Raw genomic sequence first — 26,548 nt, 5'->3', positions numbered from 1 at the left:
TATGAACAGTTGGATGAGAATGAATAAAATATTTAGCCTACAAAAGGAAAGACAGAACCCAAAGTTATCAGCATGGTTTTGGGAAATCTAGCAAGTCTTTGTCTTTTTTTCCCCTTATATTTTCACCCCTCTCATTACCCAATACCCAAAACTTTGTCCTGAGGAATTATAGCCTCATCTGAAGGACGTAAATTACTTATTTGGTCGCTACGATCTGTATTTTGCCCATAAAGGGTGGGAGGTAATATATGGAGAATGTAATACATGGACTTTTTTTTCTTAATTTTCAAGAATTTTTGTTCCGAGTCAAGTACTATGGTAAAACAAGTGAATAAACCCATTCTTTGAACTTAGATCGGAGTATTGTATAAAAAGAAATATCACGTTAAAATTAGCTTGACTCAATGGTGTTAATATATATGACTTCCGTATTTAGAAGTTGAAGATTCAATTCTCCACGACTATACCAATCTTAAAGAGTATGTTTGAACTGAATTTGAGTTTAAGTTTGGCAAATGTGTTATATCAAGCAAGTTAATAAACTTTGAAGTTGAAATCTATATGTGACAACTTAAACATAGTCTAACTAATTAGAAATATTATAAACTAAGAGATTGGAGGATAAAAATTTTCAAACCAACACAATGAATCGAAAAAGGAAAAGAAAATTCAAACAACGTAATTTATGTTTTGTTTGTGAATCTATAATCTGTAGAAGTTAGGTGTATAAACCTATCATAAAAGAACTTTAGTAAATTATTTAGTAGAGAGTTGATATATATAGTATAAAAGATAGATAGGTTCATAAACTTAATTAGGTAGGATTCTAGAAATTTCTTTCGCTTAAGAGACAAAGGCACCACATACGAAACACCGACGATTTTATAGCCCTAATATATGTAACCCATGAGAGGGCTGGATATCTACGAAAAAGCTTGTTAATTTAATCCCATTTATTCAATCGAAGAGGGCAGCTTTTATTTCAACTCCAAACCCTGAAAAGCACCGTCGGGGGTTTCACCGGATCCGGAGTCTCGCCCATAGTTCAAAACATGGCATGCACAATTATCAAATCTCAAGCAGAGAAGATTCCATTACATAAATTTACACCAAATTCCCTACTCTTGTCTTACCTAATTAACAATTAGTTTTTAGACTTGAGCATATAAGATAAGAGGGGGGATCCAGGTTTACCGATAATGGAGGCTAACATGCAACTTCTGAACCTTTCCCCCCCTAAATTGACCTTTTTATTACCTGTACGCAGTGAAAAGAAAATTTAACATGGCATTACAACCTGGAAGCCAGTGTTTTACCCTGCATTCTTACCTAAATGAATTAGAAACCTTGCCGCCAGGAATTTGAGAAGTCTGTCAGTTGCCTCCTTTGCAAGTTGCTTTTGTAAACCCAACTGTAACACTGCCAAAATTTGCTTACTTTTAACGCGTATCTCAATGCAAAATACAATTTTGTTATTCCACAAATATTTCCAATCTAGATGCGACAGAAAAGTGGGTAATATACTAAATAAAGTGCTGTTCATACTTGGAATCTATGAAAAGATTTTTTGAGCTAAGATTGCTCGTGTCTTAGAGGCTCAAGCCAAGAACAATAAATAAAGTTAGGACCTTCAAGGATACGACAACCCAAGCCTCCGTGTTGGTTACAAGCTCTAAAAAACTTGTTAACTAAGCATATTGATCTTCCTCACACTGTAGCCATAAAGATTAGAAAGGTATGAAAATGGACTCAAGTTCCAAGAAGGGACAGAGGGTGATTAAATTTTAAAAGTAGTTGAGGGTTCAGAGCCGGAAAGCAAGCGCGCGTGTTAAGTTTGTAAAAATCTAACAATTAAATATAATAATAAAGGAAATAAAGATCATTTTACATACAAGATCGTGTACTTGTCCAGCCCCCTAGTGGAAAAGAAATACATACAAATTACGGAATAGCTCTAACGGAGAAGCAATACGAAGTGCTTTCCATCAATATGTTGAGCATCAAATTTGGGCATAAGAACAACCCAAATGAAGAAGAAGACTGGTAGGTCTAAATTACCCATCGTGAATGGAATCTCTCACATCCTATTGCCTTTTACTAAAAAAGAAAAGAAATTGCCCCTGATGCTAAGTAGGCGATTATGAGTTAAATTCCAGATCTATTCAGCAAGATTCCTCTATATTACCAGACACAAACCTATGCAAATAACAAAAACAAACTCAAAGACAATTAAACTTTACAAATAGGTCTTTCTGTGTTGTGTGCATACAAGGAATACCTCCTTCCTCAAACTTTGGTACCTTCAAGGATGAGTGCCACTTCTGTTTGTGTCTCAGTGATGGAAATCACAAGTTCACTGGCGGACTTCCCTGGTTGATGGTTCTAAAAGTTAGTGATCATTATTATGAAAACAGCAAATCCCATAACCCAAACTGTTAGGAGTAAACCAAAAAGAAACAAAAAGATAAACTGCAGCAACCTACATATGACATGCCAATGTGGGTATTTTTTTCACATACACTCGAGATGGATAATTTCGGCCAAAAACTAAGATTTATTTTGATAAAAAAATTGTTTATTTGGGATTTATTCCCAATTATGCTGTTCCTCAACTTATTCCCTTCCATTTTTTCTGATTAATTAGTATCGAACACACTAATAACTTATTAATAAGGTATTTTTCATGGTATCAACAATCCTAAATTGTAAATAAACTAAGAGGAAAAATAAGTTTCAAAAGAATGAAAACTGCCAAAATATTAATGAAATTGTTGTTTTTATTACTTTTTCAAGCGAAAAAAAAAATCCCTCTCAGACAAATACATTTTTGTTTCTTTAATAATCATTAGAGAAAAAGAGGGAAAGAAGAGGAGAATATAAAAGAAGGAAGAAAAATATGTAATATCAGACCAATCCTATAGAACCAATACTGATCTGAATCCTATTTCTGACATCCACAAACCACCTCCCAGGATCAGAACCTCTCTCTTATTAAATATATTTCTGTTTGATATTCTATAAAAAAAATAGTAATAAAAGAACAGGAAAAAAGAAGAAAAATGAGAAATAAGAGTCGAGAAAGAAAAACATATATATTACCAGACCAATCCTAAAAAAAAAAATACCAGTCTCATTCCCAATTCTGGCATCCATAAACCACCTCCCAAGATCAAAGCCTCACTTTACCAAATATATTTTTGTTTATTATTCTAAAGAGGGGGAAAAAAGGAAAGTGAGAAAAGACAAGAAAGAAGGAGCCTAAATGTTACCACACAAATCCTAAGAAACCGATGCCCATCTCAATCTCAATCTTAATTCTGACATCCATAAAACCACCTCCCAAGATCAAAATCTTATAATGGGAAAACCATCGGTTCACATTCCAACCACACTAATTTCAATGTTCTCATTTTATCCCAAGTGAAAGCTACGTGAGATGCTCATTATGTGAGGAAAAAAAAAAATTGGGGTTATGGCCCCATCCTGAAAGTTGTGGCTCTAATTGGCAGTCCTGATCATGTTGGGAGACAGAGAATTTGATGGTGATGGTGTGGTTAGTCGACTGACAAACATGCAATATCCAAGAATCAGCTTGACCATACTACCAAAGAAATATGAAATAGTGCTGCATCTTTTGCCCTAAAGAGATTTGAGCAAGTCTACAACATGAAGTCATTCCAGAAACGTAGGAAAGCTCCATTACCATACAGCTTACAGCATGAAAACATATCGCTGGCAAGAATTGGGTAAATATGGTGAAAGATGCATAATGCAGAGTTAGAATGGTCAACAATTATCCAACCTTGAACAAAAGATCATGTGCGATGTACTCCCAGGGCAATGAAATCGACATCAAGCAACACTTGAGAGGTATCATCTCGTCATCAGAACCACTGCTACTAGCAGCTGCATAAGCTTGTCTTGCAGCCACAGTTGCTACAGATGCTGCTCTTCTAACAATGGTGCCAATCCCAAATCCTGTCTTTGAAACCACAGGTGAAAAGGGCCCAGAGTCCTGCAGGCTTTGATCTGATATTATAATACAAACTCATATAAGACAACAAATTTGTCCACTTGACCAAAATTGACACCAAACTAATTAGGCAAATAAAATTAACTGTCACCCATATGAAAAGAGAAAGACACAACATATCATTCACCCAATAAAATAACTTAAAACTACAATAAATTTTCAGATATCCAGATGCTTGTTTCGACTCCATTTATGTCAAAATTGATACTACGAATGTTATGCCACTATAGTAGAAAATTTAGAACTTGCCAGTTAGATAAGCTTCCTACAAAGACAACTTTTGGGGGATCATTTGGTTCAAAACAAGATTTTTGATAAATGTCAGAGAAGAACAAAAAAAGTTCATAAAATGATAATGGTATCCATTCTTTCTAGTGGTGAAAGACCAAAAAAAGTTATCTTGTGCGTAAGGTGCCACAGGATAACCTTTATAATTGCTGTAGGGAAAAGAAAAAAATTGTCTGTCATTACTCAAGTAGAAGAATATAAAAGCCTAGATAGTAGAAAATGAGATTATTTCCTTAGTTACCTGCAACACCAGAAACAGCAACTTCAACTTCCCCACGTCCTCCAGGACCCTTCATGTAAATTTTGTCTGTTTTGCCAGAAGCATGACCAAGAGAGAGCAAGCTGCCAAATCTAGACTTGCCAGCTGTTTATCAGTGAAAGAGAGTAGAAAGACAGTGAGAAACTTAATCTCTTACCACCGTCCATCTGATAAAAATAAACTTTGGAAAAATATAATATAAAAATCTATTCTGTAAGTTGCAAATCATATACAGAGTTGGATCACACTACTATTGAACAATGATCTAGCCACGACAGAGCAACAGGAAAAAGATCACTGCAATAATATATATGCATACGTGTTTTGCACATATTAACTATATATTCAATTGATATCAAAGTTATCTCCAAGGGGATGACAAGCAATGCATTTCACAACCAAGCGTTGGGAATTTCTCTTATCCAATATTAATTATAAACAATTCAGCAGAAATGTCATATAAATGAAGACTACCATAAGATGATAGCACGACAAGATGGAAAATGGAAAGGAACAATCTCAGCACAGCATTCTTTCAATTTCTGAGGCCAAAAGAACACTTTGAAGAGTTTTCTAGTTGTTTCTCTTAATGGGATATGTCAATCGAAGTGGTTGAATGAAAGAGCTCAAGCTAGACTGTATAAAGGAACTTCAAAATTGATTCATAAATATTAAAGAAAAAAAGAATTAAGTGGAAGAGTAGTTAAACCTCTAGAACCAGCCAAAATGGTCTTTCCTATTCAAATTAAAGGACATATAAGATATAACATCTACATTTAGTTCTGGCGAAACAACAGCAAGGTATTCATTACTTATGTCATTCATCCTTATATCACTGAAAGAATGGGAAACTCAGTATGATAAATTATATAACACATTGAAGAAAAAAAGATATAGAAATATATACCGTCGTATGCATCTCGAACCATTTGGTAGCTGACAAATCCAGAGAAAAGAGTAATCTGCAGCATTTAGAATCATATGAATTATTTGGAGGGTCGTTGTCTCTAACATGAATACTAATTGTCCAATAATCATGATAAAGTCTCATGGTTCACGTGCTCAAAAAGTTCAAAGCTTTACAGATCATTGAAAAGGAAAAAAATATAACATTGAATTTCAGGTGAAATTAAATTTGGAATATTTAAAGAGGAGAAATCCATTTTCTGGAAGATGGTAACTAATTATAAGTATTCCCGATCATCCATATAGTACAGAGTGTAGATTCTAGCATCCCCTTGAGAAAAAAAAATAGCTGAAATAAAAATAAGAAAAGCTCTACAATCAATTAAACCAAAAACGTTGATAATATTATCCTAAGTACAAGAGTTGAAAGGTTACCAAAAATGGGAAGCTAATTAAATTTCTTAAAGAAAGAAGGAAGGCCCTACTAGTGCTAGTCCTATAAATCAATCCTAAAGATATAATCCTTTATGGCTTAACCATTTGACTCTTGGTTTCAAGTACAATTTACTTAGTAGCTTAGCTCAAGCAAACATAAACCAGCATGAAGTAGAGAAACATTCAAACTATTGCATTAGCGTGAAAGTTTTATTTACAATAAATTATAGTAGTTAGACTGCTGGAAAGAGAAGCAACCCAAACCTTGGAATTCTTTGTATTTTGAGAATCAGAATCCATACTAGAGACCACAAAATTACTAGAATCGCAATTTTCTGCATTGTCCTTTGCGGGAAAAGCTGCACCATCATGTGCATTGAGAAGTACACAATAGCAATGGTCAGTCTCTGTCAAGACCTGAGTAATAAGAACACTGAAAGTTCAACAAACCCAATTGACCTTTAAGTGTATCGATAATATGACTGCTTCAATGATTTAGTGTGTGTTTACATTAAAGGAAACAAATTCAGAAATACATATACACACACAATACCCACCACTGGATGGCCTACTTGTCTATAAGGGCTTAGTGAGAATAGACTCATGTCATGGTAGCTATAAATTTCCTATGCAACCAAGTGTACTAGGGTAAGGGAAGTATCTGGCATTAACACTCATGAATATAAAATATAGATATAGATATAGATATAGATATAAATTGCAGCACGGTTAAAATGAAGTCGCCAGCCAATTCATAGATCATGAAAGCTTCACTGCAACAACCATTCCTTCCATATATATTTTGTAAAACAAAATTGAAATGAGATCCATTAAGAACATTACCACTGCATCAAAAGTGGAGTCAAAGTCATCAACTGCAAAACAGATATCTGGATATGCAGGTGTTGTCTCAACTTCCTGAACATAATTTATGATGAAGTGATAAAGTCAAAGTGACATTGATGGTAGAGTATGATTGAGAAAATCTTGCAGGAAAGCAACTAATTTACCTTTTTAGAATCCAAATGAAAATTGACACGGCTAGGAGAGGCGTAAACAGTCTTAACAACCTTCAAAGAGCACCGAACCGAACGGGAAAAATTAAGTAATGATGAAAATAAAAATTTTCAAAGAGCAAGACTGGCATGAAACCACGTTTGAAGGACCGAAAATTAAATTAACTCTTGCAGCAGCAACATATGAATTTCATCAAAGGATCATTACACATATTAAAAAGAAAAGGTGAAGACCAAGTACCACCAGTACATAATCCCAGTATATTTATCATTATACCAACATCAACAGTAGACAAAATATATGATCCTACAACTAAATAAGAGTGCACATGAAGATACCTTATATATAGGAGACAATGATGTCGTATGTCCTGCTTGATGATTTCGAAGAACCAGATGACTGAAGAGGGAATGAAATGAGAAAATGGAACAATAAAGAGAAAGCAAATCAATATTGATGAAGCTTCATGGGAGGAAAAGGAAATAAACCTCAGTAACTATATAATACAGCAATTAGTATTTAACTAAATAGATTCTACTTTGTGTTGGTCATTTCCCACGAAGGATATTAAAAGATAATGTACTCTCCGAAAAAGCGAACTATATAAAGTTTGCAGAAAAAATAAGTAAAAACATGAAACCGTTAGTCATTGCAAGAATATGCACGCCATCCCAAAAATTTATTCAAAACCAGAATTATTTGCTCCCATTCTTATAAGATGATATAACATATAAAGATGAAACTAGTATAAATCACAAAAGCATTTGACCGGGTAACAGAAAAAAGGTCAAATGCTGCAGAGAATCTTACTTGTCAGTTCATAATTAAAAAAAAATATAAGAATTATGCACCAGTAGCATCCTGCCAGAACGTGTTATTAGCAAGGTAATAATAAAAAGAATATGCCCACAATCATACGATTCAAACCTCATGACAAATGCAGGCTATGTGTTCAAGGGAATGAGAGTAGTCCATTAAGAAAATAAGAGTGTATTTAGAAAGTCTAATACCTGCAAATTGCCACAGTCACAGTAAACGTAGTGTGAGCAATCAAGTTCAAATAAAATGAGCGCCTCCAATCCACATCTACTGAAGCGTCTCCAACCAAATTGTCCAACTAAAAAATATAAAAATACAGCTTATTATTTTGATAGCTTTGAGATATCATACCACAAATTACTATACTCTACTTGGTAGTGTAAACACAGGCAGGTTAATTCCTGAAGACCTGCTGAGTCTGTTTTATAGCTAGTATAGACAACACCTTTTACAATAGACCTACATATAGCTCGAACAGGAACAATTAAGGAAAACAAAACATTCATTCTATTGTAAAAATACATCACTAGGTATGAGGAATAGTTGGTACAAATAATACTACATATACAATATTTACCCGACAAAGGGGCCCTAACATTAATCACTACTTGAAAACGAGACAAGATTGGCATAGCTAAATAAAATCATTTTGTGCATAAATTATCACTGCCCGGAATGGAAGTTATGTACCTTAGATGCCCACCTGCGAACAAAATATGGCGAGGTGCCTCCATTATCATCATCATTGCCATACCCTTGAGGTTTCTTTCAAATCATAAGTCAGAAAGAGAATTAGAACTTTGATACCACCCTAAGCGAATGAGATATAGGTATTGCAACCATGTAAGGCAATAGCAAAATTGTACCACTTTTCTAACAAAAAATACGAGATCGTCGTCTTGTCGCCCCCTTGATTCCTTACCACGAATAAAATACAAATCCATAACATCGTGCCAAAAACGAGGATCCGTTTCTACATCGGAAACATCTTGCTCATCCACCACAGTTTGTCCTATTAAGTTGGAGTGCTTCTTAACCATGTTTAATAATTCATATCTACAAAAAAAAAAAAAACACGGAAACCTCATTAATCTTGTATACTTGTGTTTTACTTCAACTTCAAGCAAAGGTTAAGCACTAATAGATGAAGCGAGCTAGTTGAAGTAGTCGAAACAAAACGATTCTCAATCTATCTAATGACAATAACTTGTGCATCTATTCATCGATCACGATTTATCACAATATCAAGCAGAATATAAGTAATCGCTGCAAATGCAAATGTATGAAAATTAAGATGATCAGCGAGTTCCTTGACAAGAAACAGCTGAATGCAGCAGAATTTAACGATAGGGAACAAGGATTTGAAGCCAAGAAACTGAATATAACAGTGAAGCAACTACAAATTGAGGCCATAAGTCCGTAGTCAAAGAGAAGGTAAGGAACGAGTCGTACCTGCAAGGAGTTTCTCCTCCATCGCCGAGCATTTCTTCCGGGAGCTTCTACTTTCTAAAGATGAAGATCAAGAATGAATAAAGTAGAGAGAAGCAGTTATGTGTAATTAAGCTCGAGTCGTGAATTCTGAGTTCTAGGAGAAGTAAAACGGGGAAGAAAGATGAATGTAATGACCAGGTGGCGCGATTTCTTTTTTGGGAAATGCGGTGCGTTGGAATCAGATTAAACGACAAAAAATTCATCATCACTTCAAGAAACTTTCTTCAAACTCTTTGTTTTAAATACTGATTATAATGTGTCAATTCGACTCTCATCAAAGTCGTTGTAGTATAGTGGTAAGTATTCCCGCCTGTCACGCGGGTGACCCGGGTTCGATCCCCGGCAACGGCGATATTTTTTAATTTATATTTTTTACTATAATAATGAAGATTACCGGTACTTTGTACGCTACTGAGCATCCGGTCGTTGTAGTATAGTGGTAAGTATTCCCGCCTGTCACGCGGGTGACCCGGGTTCGATCCCCGGCAACGGCGTAATTTTTTAACGACAATTCTTTTCCCTTTCTAACCGCTTTCATTCTTTTTAACTTAGAATTTTAGGAACATTGCCATCTAATTAAAATCTTTATTTATATTTTTAAATTAATAATTATATCAATTCAATTTATACATCGATATCAATCAAACATTTATTTAAATAGAACGTTTTAGTGGTTTTTGGATTTTATTTATCTTTTTTATTATTTACATTCAATTTAGATTTAACTCTTGCAGAAGATGGAGGAAGAGAATTTTTAGAAATTGAACTGAAATAGACTTAATTATTAAAAATCAAAAGAAAAATGGTGCCAACAAAGGTGACTAAGAGTGTAATGAATTGGAATTAGAACTTTCCTTCTGTATAGATATAATTGATATTTTCCTTAACTTTATTTTTATGGTGGTTATTTATTAATAACTGAATTTTTAAGAGTTCTTTTAATAACCAAATGTTATAGGATTCAATTGATTGTTTTATGAGATTAGGCAAACACTTTATATTGGAGAAATAATTTAGTGTAGAAAGTAATTTTCATTTTGGATTGTTTAGATGAACATCAAATCTTGCAACAACATTCAGTTAAGTATATATAAATATATAGAGCCACCAACCTCAAATACAATATCTTCGGAAGCAAAATATTATACATAATATGGAAAGAAGAGTAGTACTGGTACATGAATCTTACGAAGAATTTAAGTATTATTGGCTTTTCCAATGCAGAAGTCTCAACAAATCACATTTTAAAAACCGATTGAATAAACATGCAAGTAAGACTTTTGAAAAAACAAGCATTCAAACCTCATATCAATTATCTCTATATGCAAAATGTTAGGTCAAATGAGTAATGAAATTAAGGACAAATCAACTAAAAAGAATCAATAAAGTGAATCGAAAAGAAACAAATATCAATCAAACCTAATGTATACGTGATTGATGATGCAGTGTGTTTTGAGATATGGACATTTTGATAAACTACAAACCTCCACTCCAATACGAGAAGAGAGGCATTGAGTGACAGATTAGTGCCCTATTGAAGAGGGTAAATCCAAAACAAAACAAACACAAAACATGGTGAAGAAATGTTATGAATAAATGGCAGGGAAAGACATGGTTGTACATGTGGTGTGAGTTTTCTTCTTTCAAATCTGTGAATAAATTGGATTACGACCCAACAAGAGAAACACTGTTTGGAAACCATGACAGGGCTACCCCATGGCGTGAATATCAAGTATTTAATTAATTAAGCTCTCATCCCCGCCATTCGTTTTTTTATTCGATTCATATCTTATATTTTATATACGAATAATTCTTGAGTTTGATTTCAATTTAGTTCGTCAATAGTAATATTTTAAACTATGTTAATATATAAAAAGTAAATGCGAATGATTCTATTAGTATTCACTTTATATCACTCCTTCTTAGAGTAAAGTTTTTAAAATGGGAAGGGAAATGGAATACGACGTGTGATTGGTAGTTAAATTTCCTTATCGACGAGGTTACTGTTTCCTTACTTATATATATGGAGTCATCCTCAATTTTTCAACTCTCAACTTCCAATTATACAAGCAAAACATTCAATACCATACATGCATCTTTTTAGAAAGAAAAGAAGTTCTCTCTTGGACTTTTTTTTTCAATTCAACTATGCACCTTTGTTATTTTAGTTTTATAATTTTTGTTGTTTCTTCCGTTTAATCAAGTTGTTGTAATCAACTTTATTGATTCAAACACATAGATATTTTGTTTAATAGTATCAGTATATAATAGGGTTAGAATAACCTTTCAAATATGTGTTTTTAAAAAATCAAATCACTTTAAAAATTAAAATATGTTTAATTAGTATATGTTTTTCTTTTTAAGTATTAAACCACGATAAAAAGTGCTTTAACACTTATAAAAAATTAGATTAATTTAAAGGAAGTTGTCTAAACGGCAAAATTGACAAAATATAACAAAGTTTAATGAACATTGTTCGAAATGTTTCGAAGAGGAAAGAAAACATTAAGTTTGAAATATCTCGAATTAAATACATATCATCCCATAGTAATATATAACAAAAACAAACTTAAATCTGAAAAAAAAAATTGATGTTAATAAGAAAAAGAGATCAAACTCTTAATTTTTTAAAAAAATAATGGTGAAAAAAACTGAAAATTTTCCAATATTGTTTAATTTCAAATTGATCCAAAAATTAAAGTTAAAAAAGCATTAAACAAAACAATTCAAAACCTAGCTACTACACATTTACGAAAATATATGATACACAAAGGATTTTTGGGTGTAAACATCTTTTTTATTTTATATACACCAAACTTCGTATATATTCACACATAAAGAAGGAAAAAGAATTAATGCAAGGGTGTGGCCAATTACGTACCGTCGTCATATCCTACTCATCCGTTACGTTCTCAAATCTCTCTCTCTCCCTGCTCTCCTAATTATTTCTGCCAGCGACCATATTTCATTTTCAATTGTGTGTTTAAAAAGCCGAGAATCGCAATCCTTTTTCCTCCACTCTTAATTCATTTCCAATTCACAAAAATATGTCGAAGAAGCTCGCAGCTCTCTTCACCATTATTGCGGCACTTGTAACAATAATGTCCCTCATCGTCATACCCTCCTCCGAAGCAGCTCGTCCTATCCCTTCATTATTCAAACCCCAAAATCCAGTAAGTTTAATTTAATTTCAAAAATCTCCTTTCAAAACTCATTACTACTTATTCCATTATTCTTAATTTCCATTGCGTATTTCTGTAATTGATCAGATCGTTTCTCGAGAGCTCGTCGCTGATCATAATAACGAGGGAATATCATGTGAAGGACTAGGGAAAGAAGATTGCCTGATTAAAAGAACCTTACAGGCTCATATTGATTACGTTTATACTTGTGATCCAACCAAGCCATGAACTATACTGCTCATCTTTTATTTTATTTTCTTTGATCATTAGTTACAGTTTCATAATTAAATAAGGTAATTTACTCATTCTTCTTCTTAATTCTTTTTTTGTTTGTCTGTCCACAAAAATAGACGGAGATGATAATCCTTTTTTCGTTTCGACGCTTTACGAACTAACCGACGGCCGGCCGGTTGGTTGGCGGTGGTTCCCATAGTTTCTTAAGGCTGAGTTAGGAATTGAAGCGGTTTAACGTCAATTCAATTTAGTTATTTTCGGATATATTTTCTTCTTTTTGCTCATAAATAATGCATATAATTCTTTTTACCCTAAATTACTTTCAGCCTCTCACGTGACATGTACATGCTTTTAAAGAAAAATTGCTTCTTTTTCAACTTCTATTTTGTTGAGTTCAAAGAAACTTAACTATAATGTGAGACTCAACCTCACAAAAGGTAAGTTATTATCAATATTATTGAATCAAACTTACCAACAATTTTCGTTAACATTTATTAAAAGATTTTAATTGTAAAAGAAATTTTTATTATCGATAACTTTTATTTGTTTACTTTGAAAATCTATCAAAAGTGGGCATGGGAGACTTTATAAGATTTGAGCATCAATATGAAAACTCAAATGCCAAAGTTTAAAAGCTTTAAATTTAGCAGCTAAATGCAATATTTTAAAATATAGAAATTGAACTAATTAAATTATTAAAATTTAAAAAGATAGAAACGTATCGTTAAAATTTAGGGTAAGAAACTATAATAAAGTAAAAAAAAGAAAGTATATTTTTCAACAATAATATATTGAGAAGCAAAATAAAAAATTTCAGATGCTCATTAATTTGTTCCCATGAATTCAAGAAATTAACTAAATTGGAATTTAATAATTAACAAGTACTTAACCTGAATATGGTAATTATGATTTTGATTTGAGTTTGAACCTTTTATTTTTAATCAGTGGTGACATATTTACTTTAATCGTCTCTCTATATATTATATACAGCTAAAAAAATTATACCCACAAAAACTTTGAAACCCAAATTGAATTTGAAAGCAATTAAAGGATGTGGTACAACTAAACTAAAGTTTTGCTTTTCATATATTTTGGTAAATCAGAAATTGCTTTAACCTCAGTCTTAATTTTTGAAAGTTCTCAATACTCTTTTTAAGAAAGGATGGTTAAGTGATAAAATTGTTTTGCACTCAGAACCCTAATTTACGTGTTGATTATGATTATGTTGAAAAATGGAGTAACTTTAATTTAGTTGTTTTAATTGTTTTAAGAAATAATCGTTACGTATCTTAAACTTCATTGAATTCCGTCAAAAGAAAACAAACTTTCAATAATTTTTGTCTTATTTTTCAAACTATTTCGAAGTAATCTTCGTACCAAATTCCAAACTGTTATATCTCTTTGCATCTTGTTTGGATTAACTTTTAAATTACCGATTAACTCATTATGCTCTATCCAACAATCTCTCTTAATCTTCTTATGTTCAATCATCGTGATTAGGAAATAGTTTCATATTAATGACGATTCATGTTTATGCTATAATTGTTCGTGGTATCGACATAAAATTTAATTTCAAAACAATCTAATATTGAAAAAAAATCCATAAAATAATAGTTTAGAAACAGAAATTTATACATCCAAGATTTGAATATTCAAGCTTTAAAATAAATTAAGTTTGAAATAGACATAAAATTTTTTTAAATAAATAAAATAAAGATAATGACTAAAATATTTTTTCTAAAAAAAGTTATGTCAAAGTCAAAATTTACCGTTCATTTCCTCTCACATGAAGATGAAATAGGGAAAATTATAGTGCACTACTGTGGTTATTAAAATTCAAATATGTAGTAATATTCTTTAAGATTTTCCTATTATTTCCCACAATAGTTTCCAACAATTGATGTCAAACATCTAACTTTTTAGTAAAAAATTTACCACTGAGAAAGTTGAGCTAGTTGATATTAGCTCAAAAAACTATATAATTAGATATTTTTGTTCCTAAGACCACTAAGAAGTCACTAACTTAACTAACACATTCAATATAACATGTTAATTGTTGCACAAAAAGTACCATTGTGTACTTACCATTCAATTGAATAAGTTGGGTATGGAATTGTAACCCAAAAAAGAAAAAGATTATAAAGTAAAGTTGGATAATTATTTGATTTTTTGAAAATATAATCTTACAAACCATACTTCTCAAACATTTGAAACTAATTTTAAGAATTTAAATATTTTTTTTAAAAGAAAAGTAATAATCATTTAAAGAGTTTGAAGAAAGAAAACTATTTTTGAAAATGCCCCTCAACATGAATTTAAATAAAAACTAAATATACAAAGAGAGATTCTAGAGGGAAAGGATGAACTTCTTGACCTTGAAATAGAAAAAAGAACAACTTTTATAGGCTAATAAAAAGACAATTCAAAGTCTAATATTTGCCTTTTTATTTTCAGTTGGATTATAAGTAATATTTAGAAGATTCGATTGAATTTATAAATGTTATATATTAAATAAATGTAATTAATAATATTATAAGATATTTTAAAGTAGGTTTTGAGGACAGAACTAAGGGGTGGGGAAGGGAAGCATAGAAACCACAAAGGGAATTGAGAAGGCAAGTTGGATGATAATAATAAGGGTTAGCAGTTGAGTGATCCAAACATCCCTTTTTTGGGCTTCGGCTGCCTCTTCCATCCACAGATCCACCGCCCATTGCCCATTGGGGTAGTTGAGTAAATTGACTGAAAATAGCCCCTTTTTTTCTTTATTAATTATTATTATTGTTATTGAAAATGTGAATAATTATAATTCCAGACAATCTGCAAATTTTATTTTCAAAATATTGTGATGTAATAAAGCAATCATTTTCTTTTTATAAGTATGAAAGGTTTATATAAAGAGACCGAGAATATTTGGAGGGGGAAAAGATTGGGGGGGAAATTTAATTCTTTGAAAATACCATTAGAAAAGTGAGAAAAAAAAAAGTTATAGAAAAATGAAAACGTCAATAAAGAGAATTCTTTTAAAAACGCAACTCTAGAAACAGAAAAGAGAAAATTGAATCTGCTACCTTTTTTTTAAAAAAAAAATAACAAACAAAAAGGAAAATCTAAAGCCCCTTTAACAAAAGGATTGTAAACAAATTTGGTTTGACTTGATTTTTATTTTTTTGTTAGAAACGCTTAAATTTTAAATTGTTTTCAAATATTCAAAAGATCAAAACTATTTTTGTTAAAAAATTGAGTTGATTTTTTAAAATAGTCGTAGGATTTGAATGTTAACAACCATTTGGTTTTTGTTTTTCAATTTATTAGAATTAAATATACAAAGACTTTTTTTCCTTTCAAATTTCTAACTTTGCAATAATATACTTTTAAGAAATCAAATTAAAATTTGAAAACTTGAAAATATAGTTTAAAATTTTGTTTTTATTTTTAAAAATTGACTAAGATTTCAGTTTTTTGCACTTAAATTATGCCTACTATTATAAAAAAAAAATATGAGAGTAAATAAATTTAACTGCCAAAAGTCGACCAGAAAAAAAAAAGAAAAAATTGGAATACTTATCAAACAGAAGTTGGAAAAAGCTACCAACAGGTGATATGTCATAATTAAAAGCTATATGAGGTTATATGTATATACACACACGCACATGTATATAAGGCACGTTATTTGAATAAAAACAATATGAAACAACATTAAATTACTTCCATATCACTAAAACGTGTCATGACTCATGACAGATAATTGTTGAGCGATCAAATAAATAATAAATTACAAAGGAAAAAATTAACAGAAAAGAAAAGAAATTTTGATGATTAAAGAAAAACAATTTTAGGAATTACCACCTTTATTGTTCTAAGTTCTGGCAGATGTAACATATTGGAGAAGCATATTAACAACATCCCGTGAAACTCTTGCTGATGATTCCTTCAAATTCTCGATCTTAACGTTGGTTTCCTCTTCCAGCCTTTGTGTATAGGACCCAGCACTTGACTATGATTACAAAAATTTAAACATATGTGATTAATGTTCTCCCGTTTTAAGAGGAGCCATCTCTACGCCACACTGATCTAATCAGTTAAGTTCCAATTTCTGTCCACAAGTTTTCAAGTCCAAGCAAATAATCAACAATGGAGCTTCAAATTAGACAGTTTTACCTCGGAAACTTTCTTTTGATATTCGGCCTCCAAATGAGCACGATAATGGGCCACTTCTCTTTCAGCTTCGTCTTTAGCTTGTCTAAGTCTCGCCATCTTCACTGCAATTATGGAAATGAAAAATTGATTTAAAAAAAGAAAATAACATTTATCCAAAGGATTTAATTAGTAATTTGGAAAGTGATTATTAGAAGATACTGTTTCTAGCTGTGGATACGACTTGTTGGGCATCTTGTTCTGCAGTTAATAGCATTTGAATACCACCCTGTCCTCTAAATGGATCCATCTTTTCTATCTCTAATGAGTTTGATTTTGGAGATATCGTTTTATATGTTGATGTTCAAAATCAAAATGGCCTCAAAATGTTTGGAATTGGATATTCGGGATTGGATATTCATTGTTCATCCCATTTCTTCACTTTCCTAAATTAACTCACAAAATCCTCCTTCCTTTAAGGGCTTTAGTTTTAGAATCGGTCAATTTTTCGTTGAGCAATGAGCATATAGAAAACCCCAAATTCGAGCCATAAATAATTGAGTGGATTTTTTTTTCTAAAAAAAAAAAAAGCAAGAGAGAAATATATTATGAAATTTATATTTCAATAATTTCTCTAGAGGTAAATGAATTTCTAACAATTGTTTCTCCATTTTTATTGAATAATTCCGTGCTTTTTAGAAAGTTGGACAAATAGAAAAAAAAAAAAAACAATAAGTATTAATTGAACTGAAATCTCAAGCTTTTAATTAAAATAATTAGATTTTTTTATCTTAAAACTCACTATAAACGTAAAATTTAGATCCACAAACGATAAAAATAGATTTACGAATACAATTAAATGATATATTAAAGTGTAAATAGTAAATCACAATCTTAATTTTCTATAAAATTATAAATAATATATATATATATATTTATAGTTTTGAATTAAAATAGTTATCTTAAGTTATATAGTTATGTGTCAAATTTAAAGTATCGTCATATTAAAAAAAATATAAATATAAATAATAATTTAAAAGCTGGGTGATGTTTTTGAGAGTTAAGGTCGGAATTTCATAAACCAAAGTTGATAATTTAACCTTAAAAAAAAAACTTTATGATTAAAATAAAGTTGTATGTTTCAGTCATATAAAGGAGATTGAAGCATATGATTATCATCAGGAGCACAACCGATATTTTGAAAATAAACAATCCAAGATAATCGGAGGAGTTGGAAGGAATTGTGTTACAATAAAGAAATAAAATAGGAGAGGAATAAATGGGGGGGAAAGGATGGCTTTGGTAGAAGAACACATGATTTGGGAGAAGGTGAAGGGTTTGGGGAGGGGGGAGGGGGGAGGGGGGTGGGTCACGGGTAAAGTACTCGTGTCTGATAATTACCCAACCCCGTTTGCACTTGCTGTGCACGTGACTGTAGTTATAACAAGTCCAAAGGGTTAATTTATTAATTTCCCAAAAGTCCGTGCTGGTAAAAAGGAAACCAAAATTTTAAATCCACAAATTAATTATTTAACCTTTTCTTTTCTTTTATTTTCTTTTTTTTTAATGCCTGAAAGTCGAGGTGTTCACGTGGCAAACACTCGGTCAAAAGCACACTAAACAAGAATAAAATTGTAAAACACATACACACACTTTTCAAAGACATTATTCTATTTCAGATTATTTGAAATTAAATGTTCAAATTAATAATTAAATTTTATATTATATATTGAAAATAGTGTACTGTGCAGTCACAGACAGCCAAAAGCAGAGGGGCAGTTCAATTTGGGTATAATGAAGAGAGAGAGAGAGAGAGAGAGAGAGAGAGAGAGAGAACAAAGGAAACAATACCAAATGAATGGGTTTATTTATTCAAATTTAATATGGTGAAGAGAGAGAGAGAAATAAGAATTGAGACAATCAATGGTGTTGTTTGAAGAAATTACTAGGAATTTTTAAATTAATTAGACTTTATATTTGATATCCAAAAGGAATTTTACTTCTCAGAATTCTAAAAAATATCTCAATTTTATTTCTAAAGGAATATATATGTATATATATGCTTAATTTTTGAATTACTTATAAAGCAGGTAGGAGCCTCATTAATTAAAAACTTGCTACTTTATTGGCCAACTGCAGTTCATACCCTCAAATTCTAATGTGGTTTTATTTTAAAGTGGTAGTTGAACCTTCACTAGTCAATCAAACCAAACCTTGTTCATCCACAAACAAATGTTCATCAATTCTCACACTCTCATTCTATGATTCTCCACCCCTTTTTCTTTTTCCTCCCTTGCCCTTTTTCTTTCTTTTCAATATTTTTTAGGCCCTACCTTTGTTGTCTTCTTCTGTTTTTATGTTTTTAAGGTTCAATTATTTATTTTGTTCACTCCTACAAAATTACATAGGACATATCTTCAGACAAAAGTATATCATAAACCAATTTATGTTTAATCGGTTTATTCCTTTTATTTTTTGAAAATCTAATTTATTTCTGTTGATCTATGTTCCATAATGATAAGTAAACAACAATATGGTGAGTAAACTTGATCAAATGCAATTTGGTTACATCTACAACTAATTAATCATGCATGAAGAATTTTTCAAAGAAGTCGGTCCTAACAAAAGAAATGTATATGTGAATAAAATAAGTCATCCCTTATAACAAGAAAATTTAGCTTTTTAAGAAAGTGGTTTTTTTTTTTTTTACATTAAAAAATACAGTTTTATAGGGACGGTTCATTCGACTCTTTGTTTGCTTTTGTTAAACTTTCCTCTCTCTCTCTCTCTCTCTCTGGCCAAACTCAGTCAAAGCATAGTTTATCAATTATGAAACTTGGCTGTTGTCCAGGATTCTTTGACCACAGAAAAAAAAGGACAAATTTGCATTATTTTGATATTTCTGCTTTTTCTCGAACCAAGAATCAACACTCGCCGGAATACCGAAAAGAATATTCCGGTCATCGATCAACGTCAATTCAATTGAAGAAAGTAAGAAAAGATATAACAGAAAAAGCAACGAAACATAGGAATCAAAACTTGCTTCTCGCATTCATTCACATTCACAACACTATTTGAAGAATCTCAATCATGCATAATAAACAAAAATGAAAAGAAAAAAGAAAAGGGGTGGTGTATGAACAATTTTGACAAGCTATCTTTTTTATTGTATAGTTCTCGTAAGCTTACATTTAGAAATGAAGATTGAATCTGGGTAATTTAGACTACACAATTTTAATAGCTCTGCAGATCTTTGTTTCAGCTCTGGATTGCACCCACTTTGTATTACAAGCAGCAATTTTGCCGCTAAACCAGCCTCCACTGCGAGCACCGCACATTCCTCCGGTGCTAGCTTGAACACCGCCCATAAAATCGACAACGCAAATTGAGTACAAATTTCGGATACTTTCATCAACAACTTCACCAAATTCCTAATCGTATCTTCACAATTCTTCAACGCTAATCTCCCCTCTGGAAGGGATGACAAAACGTCGAGAATATAAAGCGCCGATTCCAAGCAATCGGCGTTTAAGTTAGAGAGGGTGCCGCCGAGTTTCGCAACGGCGCCGATGCTAACGAGTTGCTTCCTGATTGGCTCGTTTGAACAGAGTGTTCGGAGTAGACTGAGTCCGGCGGTTACACCATTTGGGTGTCTCTGATCCTTTACCATTCTCAACAATCCGACGAGGAGGCTTAAACTCGAAACGTCCTCTGTTTTTAAATCCTCACCCACAATCAACATCTTGATGAATTTCGTACAATTAATCTTCGTTTCGATGGACCCTTCGTTTAATATATCTGCAATTAGAGATATTCTGGTGGGTTGAATCAGATTCTTCTTTAACTCTGAATTTAGATCTAAATTCACGAGGATTCCCACGGCTTCGGACCCAACTGCGTGGGAAGTGAAAGAACCCAAAAGAGAAGATATTAGAGCGACACCGCCGTTGTCGACCACCATCTTCTTAGCGGAGGAATGGGTAATGACGATAAGCCGGAGATCTTTGAGAGACTGAACCCTAGCTTGACCTTTGACCTTTTTCAACGAATCCAAAAGCTCTAAAACTCTCCCTTGCACATCCTCTGATCTCTTCTTCAATGCTAAATACTTTTGGGAAAACCAGGTGTGAATCAACTGGTGAAGGGTCCGATTCGGTGTGACGGAATCGTCCCAAAGCTCTTGCATTGTTGTGGGACAAGTTAAATGCCCCAAAGAGAACCATTTCAGAATGTTCGACCGCTCGTAGGTTTGGCCTGAGCAGAGGGTCACTGGATCTTGCATGGGCTCGAGAGAGATTGGACAAATGAACACCGATGGAACCTCTATAGACGATTCCAACTCCTCAATCATCTCCTTCAGATCCAATTTCTCTCCACCGCCACCGCCACCGCCACCGCAAATGATCCCACCGCCTCCACCGAGAATCCCATCTTTGACCACAGTTTCCAGATCTAGGATCTGCGTACCGCAGCCAACGACGAGCTTCGGATCCCCTTCTCTCCAAGTAGTAGCAGGCTGGTACATCGGCATTTTGGAAAAACCCTTTTGAGAAAACTGAAGATGAATCTGAATTTGATAAATGGAGCAATTAAAATCTCACAAAAAAAAAAAAAAAAAACAGAGCTAAGTTGAACAGGGGAGACCAGAAGAACGTGTGGGAAGAAAAAGTGAGGAAGAAAAAACAGAGAGAAGAGAAACGGAGGAGGGGTTGTTTGTTTGTTTCTTCTTTATCTTTTTTGCTTTCGCCTTCCTACACTACACTGTCACTCTCATTGACAATCACAGGCAGCAATGTTTACTCACTTTGTTGCTTTTTTTTCCCCCTCTCTTACTTTATCTGAAACTTTTCTTCTTTTTCTTCTGTGGTCAAAAGGATATCTCCTTCTTCTTCTTCTTCATTGCACTATCAATCATCATGATGGCCAAAAGAAAAGATGAAGGCCAAGAGATTTTTCGCTTCCCCAATTCCAAAGCTTCCTCTTCAAGACTCTCAAAAAGGGAGAAATTAAATAATAACAACGAAAGTCCAGATCAGAAAATTATGACCCACATCCAAAAAAGAAAACTTGCGATGCCATACCCACTCACTCAAACCCAGCAGAGAAGGAAGACGAAGAAGAAGGAGGAGGAGTAAAGAAAGATGAAGGAAAAGGGAAAGAGAGATTTGTTTATCTTGTGTACTGTTCACAGACTGTCCCTCCCAAGTCCCATCTTGGTCTTTAGAAAGAAGGAAAAGAAATAATAAAATAAAACCAAGGAAGGAAAATGGATATTACTGGATATAACAGGTTGTTTTACTGCACAAGGACCGTGCACCACACGTGCACTTCACTCTTCTCTCTGCACCAAAAAAGTATATTATTACTCCAAGAAAACTTTTGCTTCGCTTTTGTGGTAGGGTCTTTCATTATTATTCACTAATTAAGCCTTAATTTCTACATTTGTGCTGGCATTCCCACACAAAACACCTCATTACCCATTCCCTCCATCCACCCACCTCTTCAATTATTCTCCCCTTTTAACTCCAAAATAACCCATCCATCTTCCCCTTCCAATTCAGTAACACTACCCCAATTATTTACTATCTTTTGTCCTACTTCCCTGCTTTCAAATAAAATTTCCAACGAAAGTATACCATATAGATTCCCTTCAAGTTAATCGTTTCTTTTGATTTTGGAGTTCTATCTGCCGATATAGATGTAACTTTCAATTTAACAATATTTAAAAGTATCTCATTCAATTACGAACTCAATTCTTTAATTGTACATTTCTCCTTTATACTTACTTGAACTTAGAAGCTCCATTAAAGTAAGATTTTAAAAGCCCAAATTGATGTAATGAGGTCAAAATGAAGGTGTAAAAGAGAAGGGAAAGGAAATGGAGCACCCTTGAGAAAGAGGAAGAAATGAGATGGAAAGTGGAGTAAATATTGGAAAAAAGAAAGAGAGATGGGTGTGTGCAGGGTACACGTGTCAGTAGATAAATGGAAAAGTGGGAGTTGGAATGTAGGAAGGAAAGGAGGAGAGGGAAATGATAGAAAAGAAGCAAAATGAAAAAATGAGCAAAGTAGTGAAAGCAAAGAGAGAAAGAAATAAAGAAAGAAAGAAAGAAAGAGGCAGGATTTTGGATTTTGCTAAAATAAAAATAAACGGGTCTTCTTCTAGATCTCAGTATCCTCCAGTCAAAGCTGGCTGAGCTGGCACTCTCTCTTTTTCATATATATATATTTATTTTTAATATATACAAAGCCACGCTCTGGCGGGGTCCACCACCCCCGTCTTCTTATTGATCCCCCTTCTTCACCGCCTCTTCCCGTTCCCCGTTCCCATTCCCATCCCCCTCCTCAGATGACAGATCTCATCTCCTTTTCATAAACTATTTGTTTATTCAATTTAATATTCAATATGGTTTGATTGATTTTCAAAATCTAATTGATTCGTTGCTGCTTCCATCTTATCCTCATCCCACCTTCACTGTCTCCGTGGATTTGCTTCTCTCCTTTAATTGGGCCTTCTTTAGGCCCATTTTTTTAATTCTTCTATGGGCCTTAAGTGTCTTCAATTCTTCGCTGCCAACTAATCACAATTATTCCACCCATTTTTCACTCAATTTATAGGAATTCTTTTCTAATAATGTTTTTCTAACAAGTAACGTGAAAGATGGGGTAGTAGGGAAAATATTAACAAAAATAAGGTAGTCAAAATCGTGGGTATGGGTACAAGACTAGGTAAAGTTGTGTACTAAATCCTGTTTACGACTTTCCTTAGTTGTCTCTTTTTCATTTATATATATATATATTAAATATACGTAACCTCCCGACTCCAATCCTAAAAACATCTTTCCGTAATAAATTAACATCAAATTTGTAATTCTTAATAAATTAATTTGATTATTGCCTACTCATGGACTTCACTACCCTTTTCTGACATTATTTTTTAAAACGAATTATTAAAAAGAAAAATGAATTCAGCTTAAAAATCGATTAATATTTTATTATTATGGTTGGGACATGAAATCTTCTATTCTAATAAGGAATGCATTTTGGTATTAAACATATTCTTTCATTAGAAGATTAGCATCCCATTTGATCTACCAAACTTCTCTACAACCTATAGTCTTTCTGTTTCCACTCTCCCACCTACCAATAATTTTAAATCACATTATCCCTCATTACATCAACAATAAATTGTATTGAAAATTGAATTAGTTTTTAATATTAAAAGGGCTACATAGTTTGTACTAAGACTATTGATTAGAGTTTGGTACACATTTAAGTTATCAAATTAATTAATTAGGATTCATGTTCTCAATTCAATGGTTATAGGTCTGATGAAGATTAAATACTAATTAGAGCTGTTTATACAAAGTATTCAATATTTACACTATTTGGAAAACTATAATCACCTTTTTTTTTTTTTTATTTATTTAGATGCAGATGAAAGTATTTTTTAAAAATAAAATACATAGAATATTTAGTTAGTAAACTTCTATTCACCTGATTTTTTTTTTTATTTTTCTCGATTTTTATTACTAATAATACTATTTTTTAAATAAATATAGAGTTATTTTTAAATATGGAAACTAAAATATTTAAAAGTTCACAATATATCTATTCATAATGGTCTGTGATAGACTAAGATATATTATTATATGTGTTTACGTGGATAATAATCTATCTATTTTGGATTAATATTTCACATGTATCATCAACATGTGGGGGCAACATTTTGATGGCAATTTCCATTAGAATGAAACACAAGAGAGGGGGAGGGCAATCAATAATGGAATAAAGAAAGAGAAAAGGAAAGGAAGAGTCCAAAAGTGAGAAATTAGTTAAGGAGGGGGGCGGCTAGTTTTAGACTTTAATTGTGGTTGGGGGTTTCTACCAAATTGTAGGTTCTCTCTAGAATATGTGTATTAGCATTACCATTTCTATCTATTCTATGCGGCTGCCAACAGGAATTTAATCTTCATGATCTTCATGTGTTTAAATTGTAAAATACTTTGTTTTTATGAAAATTATTAAGGCTGAAGACCAAAACATTTTTCACATTCAAAGAGGAAAGAAACTTGAAGAAAACAGAGAAGTGATAAAGATCTTTATAGTGTAAAAAACAGAAAATAGGTTTTGTAATTTGTAAAAAAGAGAAAGAAAGAAAGAAAGAAAAGAAAACCCATTTTTTAAAAAATGTTTTTAAAAATTGATTAAGATGAATTTCACCCAAATCTAATTCAAAATTCAAATTTCAAAGTTACAATCTACCTTTCTTTATCTTTGACAAGGCAACGATTCATTCATCTAGATGAATTGGATAAGGTTTAAGAACATTTGAAAGTCACATGTCGGAAATCTTCACAAGTCAACTCCACCATTATTTCAACCCTGGCCGACGTCTTACGCCAAAATTCCCCCACCTGCTCGGTCCCATCCCCCAATTTCCTCCAAATCAGTGTGCTTTCAATTCCCCCTTTTTCTTCCTGATTTCGTTTCTCAAACCTGATTTATTCGATCCATCGATCAAATTTCGATTCCGAGCTGATTCCCTCCCCTGTAATCAACCGTTTCTGCTTCAAAATCTCTTTCAGTCATTTCATCGAACACTTTGGTGGGCTTCCGAAATGAGAACCAAAAAAGCACAAAATCAAAACAAATTCATGCGATTCGTTACACTACCCATCAGAGCTCTAGGGAAAGCCAAGGATTTCTATGTAAAAAGCATCATGGATTGTGCACCCAGAGTGTCTCATGGCTACCCATCTGGCCAATTGCCCATCTTGCCCAAAAGCTACAGCTCTCGCTCTTGCAGATCCAATGAAACCGACGATTTCAGAGAGCTTGTTAAGGCCGCCTCCGTTAGAAGCTTGGACATTAAAGATATCGATGCTGATATTCTTTATCCACAGAGGCTAAGACAATCCAAAGGATTGCCTAAAAGTTGCAGTGTCGGAATGGGTAGGATTGATGAGGATACTGCTTGTGAATTTGAAGAAAGCGTTGAAGATAAAGCTGATTTGGTTTATCCAAGAAGTAAAAGCTACGCTGTGACTAATTCAAAATCTGGGTTTTGATTCCCACTGTTCTTCAAAATATTCCCAAATAATTCAAAATCTTCTTTTGAATAAATTGGGAAGCAAAAAGGAGGAATTTTCTTGGAGACCCTCGATCATGCTGTTCTTCTCTGTCCATGTAAATATTATTATAACTTTTACCATTTGCACCCAAGTCATTTTTGACTAAGTAGCCAAAATATTGAAAATAAATTCCTCGATTCTTGTTTTGTTGGAACATTTATTCTGAACTCATTTGGTACTTACCTTTCTTTTTAATAATTACTTTTTGGTATTTATTCTAATTTCTTTTCGGGCGTCAGAATCTGACAATGATGCAAAATTCCATTTCTGGATTTGTGTGAATCATTGAGGAATTTGTCAGTGTGTTCGTAGGGTTGGGGCAAGTAGGATCCGATCCGATGAGCATTGTGAAAAAAGGAATTTAATTTGGTAATGATGGAACCAACCAACCATTTAGAAGCCAACACAAAATGACTTCTTTTGTTTGATGATCTCAATTCCCAGTGTGCAATTGTCAATTTCGGTGCACTACATCATTTGATTTTGGAAAAATAATTGAGATATATATGAAGTATTAGTCGTCTCCAACAAGCCTAACTCAGAGTTTCCATTCCATGATTCAAATACAATTTTGTATGATGGCTAAGGTACAAAGTTCGAGCTCCAAAAAAAAA

The 26,548-nt window shown here is 32.8% G+C and overlaps 4 protein-coding genes, 1 long non-coding RNA gene and 2 other non-coding genes across 15 annotated transcripts; 4 read left to right on the top strand and 3 right to left on the bottom strand.

The window, feature by feature from the left end:
* Positions 1-935: 935 nt before the first annotated feature.
* LOC103487818 (uncharacterized) lies at positions 936-9,400 on the bottom strand. 9 transcript variants are annotated; one of them, XR_007819531.1, is made up of 14 exons: positions 9,210-9,400; positions 8,624-8,813; positions 8,448-8,522; positions 7,949-8,055; positions 7,277-7,337; positions 6,932-6,991; positions 6,765-6,839; positions 6,186-6,338; positions 5,488-5,542; positions 4,563-4,685; positions 3,803-4,029; positions 2,279-2,369; positions 1,629-1,712; positions 936-1,419 (listed from the first exon to the last, which is right to left on the bottom strand). XR_007819531.1 is itself a non-coding variant. In XM_008446305.3 (13 exons), the coding sequence occupies exons 1-12, from the start codon at positions 9,239-9,241 to the stop codon at positions 2,346-2,348; spliced, it is 1,182 nt and encodes a 393-aa protein (XP_008444527.1). In that variant the 5' UTR covers positions 9,242-9,400; the 3' UTR covers positions 936-1,419; positions 2,301-2,345. The 9 variants fall into 9 exon arrangements, 4 of the variants coding, with proteins under 4 accessions (XP_008444527.1, XP_050938386.1, XP_050938385.1 ...); XR_007819532.1 differs by having other exon boundaries at positions 2,301-2,369; XR_537339.3 differs by lacking the exon at positions 1,629-1,712 and having other exon boundaries at positions 936-1,257; positions 1,330-1,419; positions 2,301-2,369.
* Positions 9,401-9,527: 127 nt separating this feature from the next.
* On the top strand, positions 9,528-9,599 carry TRNAD-GUC (transfer RNA aspartic acid (anticodon GUC)). Its single transcript has one exon. It is a non-coding gene; the product is annotated as a tRNA-Asp (tRNA).
* Positions 9,600-9,670: 71 nt separating this feature from the next.
* On the top strand, positions 9,671-9,742 carry TRNAD-GUC (transfer RNA aspartic acid (anticodon GUC)). The gene has a single exon. It is a non-coding gene; the product is annotated as a tRNA-Asp (tRNA).
* Positions 9,743-11,943: 2,201 nt separating this feature from the next.
* Positions 11,944-12,735, top strand: LOC103487820 (uncharacterized). Its single transcript, XR_537340.3, has 2 exons — positions 11,944-12,421; positions 12,518-12,735. It is a non-coding gene; the product is annotated as an uncharacterized LOC103487820 (long non-coding RNA).
* Positions 12,736-16,336: 3,601 nt separating this feature from the next.
* On the bottom strand, positions 16,337-17,262 carry LOC103487821 (V-type proton ATPase subunit G3). The gene is made up of 3 exons (XM_008446306.3): positions 17,024-17,262; positions 16,826-16,926; positions 16,337-16,661 (listed from the first exon to the last, which is right to left on the bottom strand). The coding sequence occupies exons 1-3, from the start codon at positions 17,109-17,111 to the stop codon at positions 16,524-16,526; spliced, it is 327 nt and encodes a 108-aa protein (XP_008444528.1). The 5' UTR covers positions 17,112-17,262; the 3' UTR covers positions 16,337-16,523.
* A 2,674-nt stretch (positions 17,263-19,936) lies between these two features.
* LOC103487822 (U-box domain-containing protein 30-like) lies at positions 19,937-22,038 on the bottom strand. The gene is made up of 2 exons (XM_008446309.2): positions 21,606-22,038; positions 19,937-21,368 (listed from the first exon to the last, which is right to left on the bottom strand). The coding sequence occupies exon 2, from the start codon at positions 21,330-21,332 to the stop codon at positions 19,965-19,967; it is 1,368 nt and encodes a 455-aa protein (XP_008444531.1). The 5' UTR covers positions 21,333-21,368; positions 21,606-22,038; the 3' UTR covers positions 19,937-19,964.
* Positions 22,039-25,116: 3,078 nt separating this feature from the next.
* LOC103487823 (uncharacterized) lies at positions 25,117-26,090 on the top strand. The gene has a single exon (XM_008446310.3). It carries the CDS (start codon positions 25,143-25,145, stop codon positions 25,869-25,871), a length of 729 nt encoding a protein of 242 aa, XP_008444532.2. The 5' UTR covers positions 25,117-25,142; the 3' UTR covers positions 25,872-26,090.
* Positions 26,091-26,548: the final 458 nt, after the last annotated feature.

This window comes from Cucumis melo, chromosome 3 (genome assembly GCF_025177605.1).
Source record: "Cucumis melo cultivar AY chromosome 3, USDA_Cmelo_AY_1.0, whole genome shotgun sequence".
Classification (NCBI taxonomy): Eukaryota; Viridiplantae; Streptophyta; class Magnoliopsida; order Cucurbitales; family Cucurbitaceae; genus Cucumis; species Cucumis melo.
The sequence above is the reverse complement of the archived record's forward strand: the minus strand, read 5'-3'. Positions and strand labels throughout refer to the sequence as shown.